Source organism: Diorhabda sublineata, chromosome X (assembly GCF_026230105.1).
Source record: "Diorhabda sublineata isolate icDioSubl1.1 chromosome X, icDioSubl1.1, whole genome shotgun sequence".
In the NCBI taxonomy this organism is placed as follows: Eukaryota; Metazoa; Arthropoda; class Insecta; order Coleoptera; family Chrysomelidae; genus Diorhabda; species Diorhabda sublineata.
Window position 1 is genome coordinate 10,282,063 of NC_079485.1, and position 17,284 is coordinate 10,299,346.

The following is a 17,284-nucleotide window of genomic DNA, read 5'->3' on the forward strand; positions in this document are numbered from 1 at the left end:
TTCTTGTTTTTATCCCTAATTTTGGAGATGCAATTTTTTTCAATTTTCAAAGTTTAACACTGCAACTATTTGTACTTACATTCTAGTGTTTACTACCTTAGAATATGCGGAACAATTCGTGTACAATGCCGGAAAACCTTTCATATTTCTATTTTTTAGAACAGTAACCAAGCTAAGTTGAAATAGTTATCTGGCCGTTAGATACCAGTACCAGTAATATATTGTCCTAATATATAAATGTTTAATAAATGTCTGTGTGTAGCTTCTAGAAGCAGCAGTCAATGTGCCTTGTGTATTAAAAAACTTTTCGCCTTATTTTTATTTTCTCAGATCTTACAAAATTTCAGAATCACTTTCACTTAAAAATTAAGCAATTCAAATCAGATTTAACTTTATTTAATTTTCGTATAGCCAAAGAAATTTCAAATTTTCATATGATATTTTCATAGAAGTCGTCGTAATAATATACCTACATGTATTATGTAAACTGAAAATAGTGGACTGTATTGTTTTCACATGAAAGCGTACCTATATATGAAAATTAAATATATTCTAAATAGTAACAAATGTATTTATTCATCTGAATATCTAAATCTTTGAAAACTAGAGTTAATTGTTGATCTAAATTTGTACTTATCTTGACTGAATCTAAAACATGTAGTTTTTTGCATTTAAGCAAGCTTTGAACTATTTCAAGATTTGCTCAGATTTTAATTATAACAATTTATACATGAGCGGGTCAATAACAAAATGAAAAACAGCTTTTGCGCAAAAAATTCTCTTTCGAGCTCTTTGTCTGTTTCTGAAAAAAATAATATTTATCAAGGTCATCAAAATGTGTGATATCATCTACATAGCCTGCAAAGTTCTGTTTAAACAGTCAATTTTAAGCAAATGCGAAACCCATCTTCAATACACCCAGCCATGTAATATGTCATGGCTTCCACAACCTCTCACATTTTCAATCTCCGATCGGTCAATTTGTTTCAGGTATAGAGACACCAAGTGATATATCTAGACTAGAGCGTTCAGTATCTTCCCTGCTTGACCGACCATAATTATATTCAATAAACTAAGTACTTTATCACTATTAAAATTGATGCTGCAGATTTCCCATAGTATTTATCATGCTTAGCTTTGAGTGATGGTTTTTGCCGCAACAAATAACGTTTAATAAGTTTACGAATTTCACTTTTTCTAGCTTGTTCAAAATTTTGGCAGGAATTAAATGAGTGATATTTGTTGACTGATGCAGTGTTGTCCTTTCAGTTCAGAGGCAGTAAAGTCGCGTACTTATTGACCCGCCCTAATATAAAAAATAGTTTTCTCAAAATATCGAATTTAAACTTGTCCATCGTTTAAAGGGCTCTTAAAAGTAAAGTCTAAGCAAATAAAATCGTAAATGACATAGATAGTTAACATTTTAGGCAGTTATATCTATAAATGATGAGTTATTTCACAGAAACTGGTCGAAAATTTTTTTTTGATAATGATTTTTCTAGCTAATACAACTTATAAGTAAGAATTATCCTAATAGAATGATAATCTAATTTTGTTAGATGAATATGTAATTAATAAATTTTCATAGTTGTACTTTGAACAATCCCATGCATCAGTAAATTAGTAAAATCAGTAAAAAGCAATTGAGTGCTGAGAGAGTTTAAATTTGCATTCTATATTAATGTAATATTTTTTTAATATGTAAAGCCCTACAAACACGGCGTTAATTCCAATATTTATTAATTCCAAATTAGTAGAACAAATGAAGTCATGCGTCTTATAGCGGTTCCTTACTCTACATTTCCTTGGAAAAGGAGAATTCAACACATTCAGTAACTTAAAATCGAACATTTATTTATTACACACTTAATAGTCACCCAACTACAGACACTATTTTATTTAAAAATTTTCTTTGAATCTAGTCTCTAGTAAAAAAATACAGAAATATATTTTTGAACGATTTGTATCATAAGAACCTAAAATTTAATTTTTGATATATGTATTTATATGGGAAAAATTTACCTTTTCAGGCCCTATTATCTGTAGATAAGTTTAAATTTGAACTACTTAAACGAAAGGTATATATTACATATGTATTTTATTAGTGAATAAAAATTCTTAAAAGTATATCTGGAAAAAAATATGGAACTAAAGTGTTTTAACGGGTCAATATTACATTGGACCAAACTATTTCTATTGTACCCTTAATATGCGGCCTTAAAATAAAATTTACAGACGCTCAAATCTATACAACTTATTTTTATGGCCTTAAAATATATTCTATGTGGTGAATTAGTAGATAAATAAATTTTTAATATATTTCTTCTTATAATAAAATTTTATTTGTAAATTACCAAAAATTTTGATATAAACGATGAAATAAGTAATGTATAAAAAGTGACTTAGTTCATCGAACAAAAAAAAATTATTATGTCAAGACACCAGATGCAGTAACGTGAAGTTATTATTCGAGTAATATAGTACAGTTCTGTTCTTTGAATATATTTACTTTCGTTAAGGGATCTTCACCAAAACCTAGACGTCACAATGACTTTCTAAAACACACATAATTAAGAGCATAGTCTGTTTTACGGATAACAATATTTTGATTCATAAGGAATCTAAATCTGGAACATGAAGGATGAAATGTAAATTGCAACAAAATTTTGAAATCATTCATATAGGCCGAGAAATGAAAGTAAAAAAGAAAAAACTATTATTATGAAACATTTCAAACACGTGAAATGAGCTGAGTAACCTTAAAATTGTTTAAATTCGTAATTTTTTTAAAAGGGAAGTGTTCCTGATTATAAAAGATTAGATTAATGAACGGACCGCCACTATCTTTTTCAAAACTTACTGAATATCTACGTTTTTTGTTTGATTCTTTTCTGGCGCGTCACAGATCCTTCTTTATTGTTCTAAAATAACATTCTTTGAATATTTTTCTAAATTAATGTATTGATCCTTTTTGCTTTTTATTATTTCTTATAATAGTGCAGGGCATAGTGGCGCTAAATAGATTTGAAAAATGTTGTTTTTTATATGTTTTATTCAGAGTATAACAATATGCTTCCTTCACACATACACTTTGACACGATTAACCTTGATCGTCATTGCCCGTCAGCGCATGAACTATGATCGTTCTTCCTCGTTAGTTCCAATCTTTTGACTGTTATAACTCACTGAGTAAAACTCAGTGACTATGATGATCTCTCTCGCCTAAATGATAGTACAGTTGAAAACTACTTGTAATAATCAAACGGTTCCGGTGGTAATCTGAATTTGGCAAAAAATTGGACTCGTTTTTCCCCGTTGCTCTTCATATGTATAGGAACAAACAGATTACCACACGCTAGAATACTTCATTATTAGGAGCAACCGAATAATAAATCAAAAGCATAAATAATCTAATAATATTCCGTAAATTTGATTTGCTTCTGGAAATTCTGATTATCAATAAAATTGTATTTAGGTCAGTGGATGAATCTTAATCAAATATAATAAATAAATATAATAAAAATATAATAAAAAAATAATAAAATTTTTGGTAAAATGCAAAAAACTAACAAATACTTTCGTTTCATATTCTAGGCCAGGTTTCAGATGGAACAAAAATATATGTAAATGCTATTTTCAATTTACTTCGTTTTTGTCCCATCCAATTAAAAACAAGTGTCTAGTGATAAATCGAAGAGAACCAAACTAATATGAATAATATATTCAAACCGAATTGTTGACTTTATTAAATAGGTATATGTATATTTTGTGATCTAAATTGTCTACTCAATGCATATGTAGAAATCTTATTTGTTGTCCAATAAAACTTTAACCATACTCGTTACGTTAATGTGAGAAAACACATCTATGGTGTGTTAAAATAACCATGTAAGTGTCAATGTCCATAACAGCCGTTAAGGCATCTTATTTGTTAAAATGACTAGTTATTTATAACTGTTATTAGTTAATGTATAATTCTATATGCATGTGATGTAATATTGATGTTGATTAAATATTATACTGTAACTATTGTTATTAATAGTAAAATATCCCAACCCGTAATCAAAAAAGTTTTAAATCGACATAAAAAAGTCAGCAGTGCTCATTAAATGAAATATTCAACATATAAAGTATATTCAAGGGTGATAATCGAGAGAGAAGGCCAATATTAGTTACAATAAATGTATTAATAAGAAAAAACTGGAGCAATTAAATACAGAAAATATGAAAATCTCAATAATAAAAATATTTAGTAACCCTCTAATCTTATTTTCAACAGTACAGAAGACAGCATACGTAAACTACAAGAAATGAGAATATACCAAAACCAATTTCTTGCAAAACATAACAAATTTATAAAATTCAAACGAAATTCAATATAACCACCAATCAAAAGATGATATCTTATGGAAAAACCCTGTATTCAGAAGGGATGGGATAGTGGTAACACATAAATATTGATTGTAATGTCTTATAGTCACTCCCAAATATGAGCTCCATAATTAAAAGCGTTTGGCAGATATTAAAACATTCTCGCTAACTCCCTAAAAGGATTTGATCTCCATTATAATTCAGATTATAAAAAATGTGTATATAAAGCCCTTACTTATGAACGTTCTATCCGCTCTAGAATAGGACATAATTCTGTACCAAATTTTATCTAGGAGCAGTTAATATAACGAGTAAATATTTTTCACAATACCTAACCTTAGCATGGTGTGTATCCGAACAAATTTAAATATCTTGTCTTTACAAGATAACAAATATCACCATGAAAAAACTCCTTATATTCTGCAAAATTAAACTCCCAAAAAGTTTAATGCATTACTTATCCATCCAAAAAAGTAACTGTAATTGGAAGTAATGTGAGAAAAACAATTGATTTTGTACAGAAAATCTTGAACTAGATTTTTATGTTATACACATCCATTGAATTCCTCTAGTTTCATATTATATAATAAAAAACTTTTTGGCACTAATTTTCATGAACCTTTTTCTATTTGGGCGTACTCAAGATCAGGTAAATATTCCATTACCTGAACATTTTATTACACTGAATACACTATCTGGTCCTTTTTCAGGATGTTAAAGGAATGCTTGAAAAATCAGACAGTGTTAATGCGAATGTTGGTGTAGTAGTTCTAAACAAAGTATTCAAAATTGAAGGTGCCAGAAATTTAATTTTACATTCCAAATTAAATTGATTTTGAGCTCTGGCGTGATAATAACAAAATTTTAGCAACTTTAGAATCACTATAGAGAGTAGCTGGTTGACAAATTACGAAAATTGAATTTATTTCAAATTAGGTAGGAAACAAAGTATTAATACAACACTTTTTAAGAAATATTAATAAATAGGTTGAAGTAAAACACTCAAACAACTATAATTCTTTAATAAAATAAAAATATAATTTTTAGTTACTGTAAAAAGTGGTACATATTTTATAAATAAAGTTACATAAATATGTTTATTACAATATACATTTAATGAATTATTATAAATTAAAAATATTTGATTTGACTTATAATTTAAATTATAAAACTATCCGTATAAAAATGTAATATTATACAGGGTGTTTCATCAGAAATGGACATAAAGATAAACCAATTTGATGTTTCCAAATATCCTATATTCAATACATCTTCTACACTTTGTGACTGATATATACTAAATTTAGCAAAGTTCATTTTAACTTCCGAATTACCCTATATATTATTTCAAAATTGGACACAATAAAAAGAAAAAAAACATTTTAAAATTGCTCTTCCTAATAACACGATTCTGTAAATTATTTTTGCACAAACAATCTTCTGCCCTTCTTAATAAAACACCCAAAAAGTAACCATTTGAGAAGAGAAACTTCTTAAATGAGATCAAGTCATTTTGAATAAGAGACTAGTCAAATATAAAGAGAAATATTCCATATATACATCAAATACTAATAATAGAAGCTTTATTATTGAGATGTACAACCCGAATGTTCAATCCATACTTTGTTTTAATAATTCCAGAAGATCATATTTCTCTTGTTCTTTTTCAATCTGTTCTTGTAACAAACTTTCCGACATATCTTGGAATCTCTGTCTTAGCGCCAAATTTTCTATATTTTCAATTTTTGTTTCCTGTTGTTGTCTCTTATCTTTCAAGTCTGCTATTTCTAATTCTATTTCGTCAAGTCTGGCTTGAACGCTCACTAAAAAAAATTAATTCAATTTCCATCCTGACAAGAAAAACTAGTAAATAAAATTTAATAGTATAATAGAAAAATATCAATTGAAAATGGCACTGGAAGTTGAATATAAGTTATTTATCAATTTTTTTGCTAAATGTGAAACACAGTATAAGTGTAATTTCATATTTTCAATTGTATATGTTGAGGTAGGTTATTTATTGATATTCGAGATCTCTATAAAATTAGTCATAAATCTCAGTTATAGCAAATTGTACTGTTGCATGAATAATTACTAGATTATTCATTTGGGACATCATGATGTTCAAATTGAATACATTTGATTCTTTCTCAAACCACATGAGAATCATTGAAAGACACAAGAATATGACAGTTTCTAAACTTTCAAAACATAACATGGAATTTAAGATCATTGCCTAAAGAGGATGAAAGGCAAATATTGAAAAAAGTTTTATCAGTCAAATATTTGAGACAAGATAAGCATTAAAGCAAAAGGAACATTGAGAGCTATCATATTTATGTTTACCAGTTGGCATCACCTCATCACCCTCAAATTTACAATATAAACAGGAAATATGATACATTTTATTTTTGACAAGAAGCCCTGAAAAGATTTGAAATCAAGATCAAAACAATGTATTTATTTATTATTCATTTGTATTTTAAACTCTAATTTACAACTATAAGCCCCGTTCTTTGACCAAACAATTGACAAAAAAAAAAGACTCACTGAATTATTGCATTTAGTAACTTTTGTCATTAATTTAATATGCTGAAACACAATATTACCTCTAAGATTCCCTTTGTTCTCAGGTGCTCTCAAGTATGCATCCGAATATGAGTTGCTTGAAGATGATTGTGGATAATAATCCATTTCTTGCATTAAATTTGGAGATTGATCAATCTCTCTAAACATATCACTAGTAAATTCTGTTGGTAGCTTAGATTCTGCTGAATTATTCTAAAAAATATCATGAGCTAGAAATTTATTCATTAAACTTGTCCCTAAGATAGATAATGAACATAATAAATTATCCATATTACAAAGAAGTAACAGTATTTGTGGGTAGGAGTTTCTAATTGAAAATAGTACATACCAGAACTGAATTAGAATCTGTAAGATGGCTGTCTTCTCCTGAATTTTGACTATTTTCATCCAAAACATCTAGTACATTAAGATGTGCATCTTCATCTTCTGAGTCACTAACAGCACCTCCAAATATTTCATGTTCGGCAACATTTTTTATGGGTTCTGATGGATCTTTCTTTACAACAGTCCCTTTATTTACTTTGTTTTCATCTTCTTCATTTATTACTTCCCATTTTACACTTACCTGTGAACAAATAATATGGAATATTATATTGTCAAATTATCTGGTGCTGAAATAAAAAAGAAATTCGGAAGATTTTAATGAAAATTCCCAATCAGCTTATATCCTTGACAGACATACAAATGCAGAATATTTTCTGCTGACACAATTTGAAAAAAACATCTTCCAACACTCTACGAAACTGTTTTGCAAATGGCTGACTAGAAAAATTTACAGAAGACTCAACAAATTGGCCAATTTTTTGTTTATATAAGAAAACTGATGTATCATTGTTGAATAAACTAACATTATACCAAATTCCTTACAATTATCTTTCTTGGTATATTTATTTTCAAATTAATTTTCTGTTTTTAGAAGAATAGATCAACTGTATCAATTTTAAATAATTATCCTTACCGCATCATTATCACTTCTTAAAAGTCTTTTAACCTCTTTTTCAATTTCAGGTGCTTCTACATATTTTTTCTTTAATGTTTTTCTAAAACGCCGTTTTCGTACATTTTTAACAGGAGGTGTTATCCCATGTGGCCACAAATATTTCTTATCAACTTTATTGGAATCTTTTTTCTTTTTCTGAGGTGAGTCCTCATCTGTGGTTGTCTGGTCATCATCTTCTTTACAAATAAGCATCTGACATATATCAGCAGTTTTATAAAAACCTTTTCCATCAATAGTTTTTAAGGATTCAACTATTGTCGGCAAATCCACCACTTTGGCAGACATCAGCCAATGATCTACTCTGACTTCACCATGACGCATGTCATGTTCAATATTGATAGTAACTCTATCTTCTAATGAACTATTGTTTCGAATGGCTTCACGTAAAACTCTTGAAGGTTCCTGGAACATTTTTAAGGAAGCAATAAGATGAATGTAACTAAATCTACCTGCAGCTAATTGTACAAGATTCAATTATTTAAGTGCTAATTTGATAGGAGAATTAGACTAGCTATAAAAACTAATAGTTGATTCATAAGAAGTCATTTACAACGTAGGGTTGAGTGGGGTAAATGTAAACAGGGGTAATTGTAAACAATATCAGATTTCAGTTTCGGCCAAATCGCCGACTTCCACTGTTAAATTTCGGTTTGTCCCTTCTGTCAATGAATACAAACGAATTTGCTTCTTAGACGCTTTACAGTCTGCTGTGATTATTAGCCTAAGGTGCTGCAAAAATTACGTTTTTCTCTTTTGAAGGTTATGTGAGATTAGTGTGCAGTTTTGTTTTTTTAAAGGTATGTATTGCTGTTTGTTTATTTATTGTGAAAAAAATGTCTTTTTAGCCGATTCTGCTTGTACAAACATTATATAAACAAGATTTTATTTTGTTGTTTACATTTACCCCATAAAATAGGGTGATGGGGTAATTGTAAACTATTTTGGGGTAAATGTAAACCAATAAGATATCTGATAATATCAAAGATAATATATTATTTTTCAATATTAATATATTTATTATTGTTTCAGATGCCCCGAAAATATGTGCCAAAAACCAGTGGAGTGGCTTATACCAAAGAAGATCTCGCAAATGCTGTTTCTGATGTGAGAAATAAAAATATGACCCATCGAGTTGTAGCTGAATTCTACCATGTACCAATTGCTGTCATCTCGCAACGAATCAATGGAAGAAAGACTTCAATTGAGGCAAACCGGGGGCGTAAGACTGTTTTTAACCAAGAAACTGAAAACAAAATTGTGGATTATTTGTTGTCTCGAGCCAACGCTAGATATCCGTGTGACAAGGATGAACTCCTTAATCTAATTCAGGAGTACGTAAAATCAAATATTCTGCAAACCCCATTTACTGATCCTAGGCCAAGAAGTGACTGGTATTATACTGTTATTAAGCGACACAAAGATCTTAGTTCCCTCAAAAAGCCGCAACACCTCCAAAAATGCAGACAAGATGCAAGAAGGCCATATGTTATTTATGATTTTTATAAAGAGCTAAAAAATACTTTGACTCGTCTTCATCTTTACACAGAGGATAAAACTTGCTTCATATTTAACACTGATGAATCAGGTTTTAAAAGCGACCCCAGTCCCTATTGGTGTAAAGGGAAAAGCCTTACAAAGGGTTTCTGGAGGATCAGGACGAGAATCAACAACCGTCCTCGCTTGCATGGGAACTGACGGATCAACTCTTCCACCATTAATAGTATTCAAGGGAGCTGCGGTACAGGCAAGGTGGACATCGGAGAAGACGTTTCCAGAAACTCTTTATGCAGCCTCGCAGAACGGATGGATTTAGGAACCCCAATTTCATACATGGTTCATTAAGTTCATTACTCGTGTTAAAAAAATCCGTGAAAAAACATCACATCCCCAGCAAGCAGCTGTTCTCATTTATGACGGCCACTCCAGTCACATAAGTATTAGCATTATTGAAGATGCAATTTCCAACAATATAACTCTCATTAAACTCCCCAGTCATCTTACCAACTTGCTGCAGCCACTAGACAAATGTGTTTGTGGGCCAGTTAAAACATTCTGGGAAAAGAAGCTTATTAAGTTTTGGCAAAAAAAAATATGGGAAAAGATACTGGTCGTCTTACAAGATCGCAATTTGTAGAAATGCTTGGAGATGTTTGGTCACAAGCCTTAAAGAAGTCAAACATAATTTCCCGTAGATGAATCAAAATTCCCAACAAGTTCATTTAAAAAAGGGCAGTTGGATGCTTATTTATAAATAATATCCAAAACAGCAAAAGATAATGCTGCAGAAGTAATATATAATGAAGAAGATGACACAAGATCTTGTCAGTATCTAACTACTGAAACGTGTACGACCAACTTTCAGAAAAATAATCCCGAAATGGCGAGTGAACCCAAACCAGGAATATCCAATGTAAACAAAATACCGGAAGCAAATGACGGCTTCGAAAAAGACATTAACCAGGATGCGATCTCCTAAGAATCCTCTTTGCAAAAGCTTTTTTTCAAGTCTCCATAAAACAAAGAAAATGTATCAACAATAGAGGAAACTAATTCACCTCCAAAGAAATTAGTTATTCCAAGGCTAAAACAAATGTCATATGGCGAGGTTTTGACAACAAAAGAAGATTTGAAGAGGCTTAAAGAGGCTCGGGAAAAAAATCTTTAAAAGCTCCACCCAAAACAAAGCAGAAAACAGTCAAAAGAAAAGTGGAAAATCAGGGAACATCAGAAATGAAAAATAATCAGAACAGAAAAAGGAATAAGCAAAATACATACCTTGAGAGTTCAAGCGATGAACAAAGTGAAGGTTCTCTATGCTTAAGCAATGATGACAGTCCATTAGAAGGAGATGTTCCTGATGAAGATCCAATTTCGATAACAAAAATCCCAGTTTTAGATTTAAAATGTGGAAGTTTTGCACTTGTGTAATTGAAGGGTGGTAAAAGAAAGATAACTACCTACAAATATGTATGCTCTAATGAAAATATTGTTGACAGAGAAGTAGAGGTAGTAGGATTAAAAAGTAAGCAAAAGCAAAATTTTGCAAAAATTCAGTCAAATGATGTGTTTCATTGGTGAAGACCAGATTATAGGAGTATTACCCTTTCCCACCATTAAAATGAAGGGGAAACGAATATATTACAACTTTGAAAAAATAGTCCCCATTTTGGAAAATTAACAGTTTTATGTTGCTTTTAATATTATAATGATTTCCCTGTTTCATATTTTAATAACATTGTATCTTTTTATAAATATTTGAATAAAAGAGTAAAAAAAGCTAGTTTATTGCATTTTTAGGGGTAAATGTAAACATTGGTTTAATTTAGTATGCACTGCTTAAAATATACCCTCGAATAAACCTAAGTTTCAAATGTTTACAATTAGTCCATTTCCCAATATGTAGTATGTATGGCACAACTGATAAATGTTTACAATTGCCCCAAAGGTGTGGGGGTAAATGTAAACATACATTTTTGTTGAAAATTTTGGTTGTTTACTAATTTTTTATTTTTGGTATTTTTGCTCAGGGTACCATAAAATGAAGATGTCCATTATTATGATGCCATGGTTTCAGATCCAAAAAATCTTATAACAAACTTTTACCATAAAGATAAAAAAGAAAAAAAAGTAACTTGTCAAAATCGTTTACGTTTACACCACTCGACCTTAAAAATGTAATATTTGATAAGACTAGCATCCTTATGACCATACAAAATAGTACATATATTGCATCAACAAAATAAGCTATTTTGAAAATGTGATTTAAATATAATACTCATTTTAATAATGATGTAAAAATTTTACAAAATAACCATAAATTGAAAATTGTGACAATAATTTGAAGGGAAGAGAGTATCTAAGGTTGTAAGTAGTTCAATGAGAAAATCTTATAGATCATAAACCATTTTAAAATTGAAATAAATCAGAAGAAAACTTAACAATTTCTGGAGATATTAAGCCAATATGAATAAAAAATACTTTTTTATTTCTGCTTTTTGGGCAGTAACTGTAGTTGGTAGATTACTTTTTACTGTTGACATTATTTTACTTCAACATAATCAAGTACATACCAATGGTAGACGGAGTATAATTTGTGATTCCAGTTCAAGAGGCGCTTCTGTTTCTCCCTTGTCTCCTCTATCTGATTTATGCATGTCTGTTTACTAATTTTCAATGAATTAATATATTTTTCCAAAATTTCTGAAATCCAAGACATCAATAAATGAATCCGTAACAGTACTAAGTCTTCTATATAAACATTATATTTACTATGTGTTATCATTCTTAACATCAATGACAAGAGACAGCGTTTCTAGATAAGTTCTTCTTTTCTAAATGTGCTGGTTGATCTACAAACAAATGAAATATTCTATATTTGGAAAATGTAGCCTTGTGGAGCTTATTCTTATTTTTTCCATAAAATATTTATTTCAGCTGGATCTTACAACTTCTGACACGCGTTTTTTTTGGTTTTATGAAGATCTGCTTCAGGAATAGTTGACTTTTGACTTGTTAGTTTTATTTGTTCAGGTGATTTTATTATTATTTGATTTGATTCTCTACAAAAAGTACAGCTCTCAAAAGAAAGGTAACTTCATAGTTTTTAGTAGTTATTGAAAATAATCAAATATAACATTATTACAAGATGATTTACCATTATGCTTTTATTGCCAATCTAATTTTGGCAAATAATTTCATTCACATGTTTGGATTTTAATAATAATGAATAGCTTGTTTTTATCGAAATAACGTAATAGAGTAGGGTCATTTATATTCTATAGTTCTAAAATAGCTAACTATGGAATCGAATGTAAGTGACATACACCAATTGACAATTTCTCATTAAACAAATGGGACATATTCTGACAAGTGACATGTGTATTATCAGATACACTCGGCTTTATCAATTACAATGTAGAGCTAACGAACGCGTTTTATTATATTAACGTAAAAGCAGAAGTATAATATAATGTGTAGTAGTGAAAAGAACAAGAACGTTAGTTTTAAGCTGTTTGCTGCAAGCAGGCTATAAATTTAAAATGGCGTTGTCAACAATGAGCAGGAAGATTTTGTTATAGTATTCATAAACTATTAAAACTAGTTATAACTAAATAATACATAGTTATCTATTTAATTGAAAAAAATGAACGGTTTAAGTTTGAGTGAATTGTGCTGCTTATTTTGTTGTCCACCTTGTCCAAGCAAAATATCTGCTAAACTAGCCTTCTTACCTCCTGAACCAACATATGAATTTGTTTCTGATGAAAATGGAAAGTATAGTTTTGCACTGACTGAGCGGGCAGAATGGCAATTTTCAGAAAGAGAAAAAGAAAATATAGAAGTATTTTTCACTAGAACAATCAGAGGAAATCGAATTGCTTGTTTATTTGTTAGATGCACTAGTAATGCTAGGTTTACAATTTTATTTTCCCATGGAAATGCAGTAGATTTGGGACAGATGAGCAGTTTTTATTTGAGTTTGGGCTCTCGTATTAATTGTAATATATTTAGTTATGACTACTCGGGTTATGGTGTAAGTGCAGGGAAACCTTCTGAAAAAAATTTATATGCAGATATTGATGCTGCATGGCAAGCACTAAGGACTAGATATGGTATTAGCCCTGAAAATATTATCCTTTATGGCCAAAGTATTGGCACAGTACCTACAGTTGATTTAGCTGCAAGATATGAAGTTGGAGCTGTGATATTGCATTCTCCTCTCATGTCCGGAATGAGAGTCGCCTTTCCGAATACAAAAAGAACTTGGTTTTTTGATGCCTTTCCCAGGTTAGTAACTTATTCTATTATTACTCATAATATGTATATAAATTTGTACACAAAATAATTCATTCCTATGGGTAGGATACTTTAACAAAACAACAATAAATAAGGACTTAGCCATTATGACAATGATTTTCATTTTGAGAAAACTGATGTATTATTATTCTAAGTACTATTTATGATTGAAAAATAGACCTCCACTAACTCATGTTTTGTACCTTAGGTATGTATATATAGTCTAATAATCTTCACTTTAGTTTTTAAAATGCACAGCTTATGGAAGACATTCTTATTCTTTTGCGATATAGACTTATTAACTTTTGTTTTGTGTTATTTCAGTTTGTGTTTTTCAATAATTTGAATGAAATTTGTATATGTAATTATTGTTACCACATCATTGACTCACCAGTTGAGTTGATAATATGAATAGAAAATTATTCATAAAAAAAGATAATTTCTTGAAATTTCATGTTAAAAGAATAAGTTATATTAGTTCACAAAAGTGAATACATCCTTGTTGTTAACAAGAGATTGAAGCTAACAAATAAAATCTTATCATTGTTTAGAATGAAATTTTCATCAATCTTTATTTAGATTGTTTTAAATTTGTTACAAAATACAGTTGTTAAGGCTAACATAACAGAACATGATTGACTATTATGTGACCAGCAAACTATCCAATTTCATTGTTTTTATTTTCAACATTTATTTTATTGTCAAGTACATATTCAGGTATTATTGAGCTTTATAAGTAGCCAGATATTAAAATTTTTACTCATTTTTGAGTAGCTTCTCTTTGCTTGCTGTAATTTCTTTGGATAAACCGTCCATATAGTACTAAATATAGATTAACTAATTTATTGAAGTTTTTATCTTTAAGTAATGGTAGATATTCATAGGAGGAAACAAAGTATCAAACTAAGAATATAGATTTTGTTAAATTTTTTAAAATTCTACTAACTGGATATGTCATTATATTATTAATAAATTGGTTTGTATAGTGGAAAAATATATTATGCAAAGAGAAGGCAGGTCTGATAGTTAAATTAAGAGATAAAGCATAATAAATTACAGATAAAATATAAGACTACTTTATTAGCGAGACATATTAGATGTCTAATAATAATAAAGATCCCCAGAGTACTATATCACATTTGACATATATTTAAACAAAAATTGTTGTTTTTGCATTTTTATTTTACCATTTTGGTAATCATGGAATTTATGTATTCTTCTTTCATCAAACTCATTCTTTTGGGAATGTCTATACTGTGATAATTTTCCTGATATTCGCATCTCTTTTACTGTTTCATTTTACTAAAATCAATTGTAACATTATAGCACTTCTCTTTCTTGAATAATATTAACTAAACTATATTCCATGCTTATTTTTTAAAGACAAATTCTATTTTCAATGTTCATCAAATAAATATTCAATAAGTTATGTTATTACCATTTAAAATTAATTAACCATATAAAAAAAGGATGCCTATAATATTTGGAATTTTGTTTTCATAATAATCTGCCACTGCAGTTTCATCCACAAGCTTTTCTTATCACAGTTTTCTCCACAAACATTTCTTTCTGCAGTTCTATCCACAATCTTTCAGTTCTGTTGTGTTCAAATCATCTGCTGAATAAGATTTTTGCACAATTTTGATATATATTTGGTATGGTTGTCTTGTTGAAATGTAAATTTTGAATAATATTGATGAATTTGAGAATTTACTCTCCAGTAGCATTCCATTTATCTGCAACCAAAAAATAGTCTTTTCTTACTTCTACTTTATTCTTAAATTACAAAAAATTATTGAGAAAACATAGAGATCCCTCATAAAAATTTATAAAATGTCGTTAAACCCAATTATCACAAATCACATTATTGTTGACATAACTAAATCAGTTGGCTAGATTTTTATCCAAACTATATTCTCTCAAGAGTCACATAGTTAAAAATAAAAACAATTTAATGCTAGTAACATATCATCAGATGGGAGGTTTTCTAATAATACATTTCAATCCTCATTACTACAGTTTAAATGCTCATTTCATCTATTCACACTTTCAACAGCTAGTAATTAAACAATACCTACTCATCAGATTGTTTTCTTCTGAATCAACATCTAAAAAGAAGTTCCTTAAATAAATATACGTCATAATTGCATATATGTCCACTATTAAAGTTTTCTAACAGACTAATGTTTTCGATGATCCATCTTTATATCTCTAATGACATGAGGTGTTATCAGAAGATATGGTGAATTATTTTAGAAAAAACAAAGTAAGAAGTAAACATATAATATTAATTAATTTCTTCCAAAGTACTACTCTTGGCTAGCAATGCATTTATCCTAATGTTGAATTTATGAGCATTTTTTGATAACTTCTTTCAAAATTGCTTTTATCTGCTTAAACTGACTCATTTCTACCTTTAAATATCTCATCCACTTGTGAACAGTCATCAAAGTTGCTATAATTCACTATAAATTGTAAGTACTGTATAGTTTCAATAAGCTTTTGTAAGTTTTCCAGATTTCAAAGTTAAAACTATATGCAATAGCCAATGAATTTTTATCTCTCATTTTTTTAGAAAAAATTTTTTTTCTATCACAAGTTACTAATTGACCCTTGTGAAGTTATCAACGGATTTCTGCCACCAATGATTTTTTACAAAGTAAACCAAAATTTTGCGAAAAATATTCCAATAGAGGAGGCATAATAGGCTACATAATTTTACTACCAAAAATTGAAGATTAAGTGAATAAAAATTTTTTCAATATATGTTTTTGAACAATTCTGAATTGCAGGCACCAAAAATGGAGAAAAACTATTTAACTATTACAAAGTTCACGCAATTAGAAAATAATTAACCAAAAATTTTGTTGTAAGTATTTTTTATAACGCCAAAATAAATTCATACAGTTTTCGCGCATCGTTCGTTTTAAATTCGGAGCCACAAAATTTTTCGAAATCTCCTTCAGCTCTTGCGAAGGATACTTAATAAATATTCTATGAACAAAAAATTGTGATATAAGTATTTCGTTTAACGTCAAAAAAATTTCATCAAGTTTACACTTGAGCGCTGACGCGCATTGCTCATTTTAAAATCAAAACCCCAAAATTTTTTCAAATTTCCTTCAACTATTGCAAAGGATACTCAAAAAGCAACTCATTAACAAAAAATTGCGCTTAAACATAAACTTTATGAATTTTTGGACGTTATAAAAAATATTTAAATCACAATTTTTGGTTATGTCTTTTGCAATGGTTGAAGAAAATTTGGGAAAATTTTGGGACTTCGATATCAAAACGAACGGATAATTTTTTTCTGATTGTGTTAACTTTGTAATAGTTAAATAATTTTTCATCATTTTTGGGATCTGCAATTCAGAATTGTACAATAATACATGTTTAAAAATTCTTTATCCACTTAATCTTAATTTTTTGTAGTAAAATTAAGTAGTCTATTATAATGCCATTATATCTCTTCTCTACCGACATATTTTCAATTCATTTTGTAAAAAAATATTCGTGATAGAAATC

At 29.1% G+C, this 17,284-nt stretch overlaps 2 protein-coding genes across 2 annotated transcripts in view; one reads left to right on the forward strand and one right to left on the reverse strand.

Annotated features, from left to right (window-relative positions):
• Nucleotides 1-5,377: 5,377 nt before the first annotated feature.
• LOC130450831 (transcription initiation factor TFIID subunit 7) lies at nt 5,378-12,268 on the reverse strand. The gene is made up of 5 exons (XM_056789481.1): nt 12,031-12,268; nt 7,919-8,362; nt 7,289-7,525; nt 6,981-7,152; nt 5,378-6,194 (listed from the first exon to the last, which is right to left on the reverse strand). Exons 1-5 carry the CDS (start codon nt 12,112-12,114, stop codon nt 5,983-5,985), a joined length of 1,149 nt encoding a protein of 382 aa, XP_056645459.1. The 5' UTR covers nt 12,115-12,268; the 3' UTR covers nt 5,378-5,982.
• Nucleotides 12,269-12,856: 588 nt separating this feature from the next.
• Nucleotides 12,857-17,284, forward strand: part of LOC130450629 (alpha/beta hydrolase domain-containing protein 17B) — a 43,282-nt gene continuing 38,854 nt past the window's right edge. Inside the window, exon 1 of the mRNA XM_056789128.1 lies at nt 12,857-13,747. Within this exon, the coding sequence (XP_056645106.1) occupies nt 13,104-13,747 (644 nt within the window). The 5' untranslated portion in view covers nt 12,857-13,103. The remainder of the gene's footprint in view (nt 13,748-17,284) is intronic.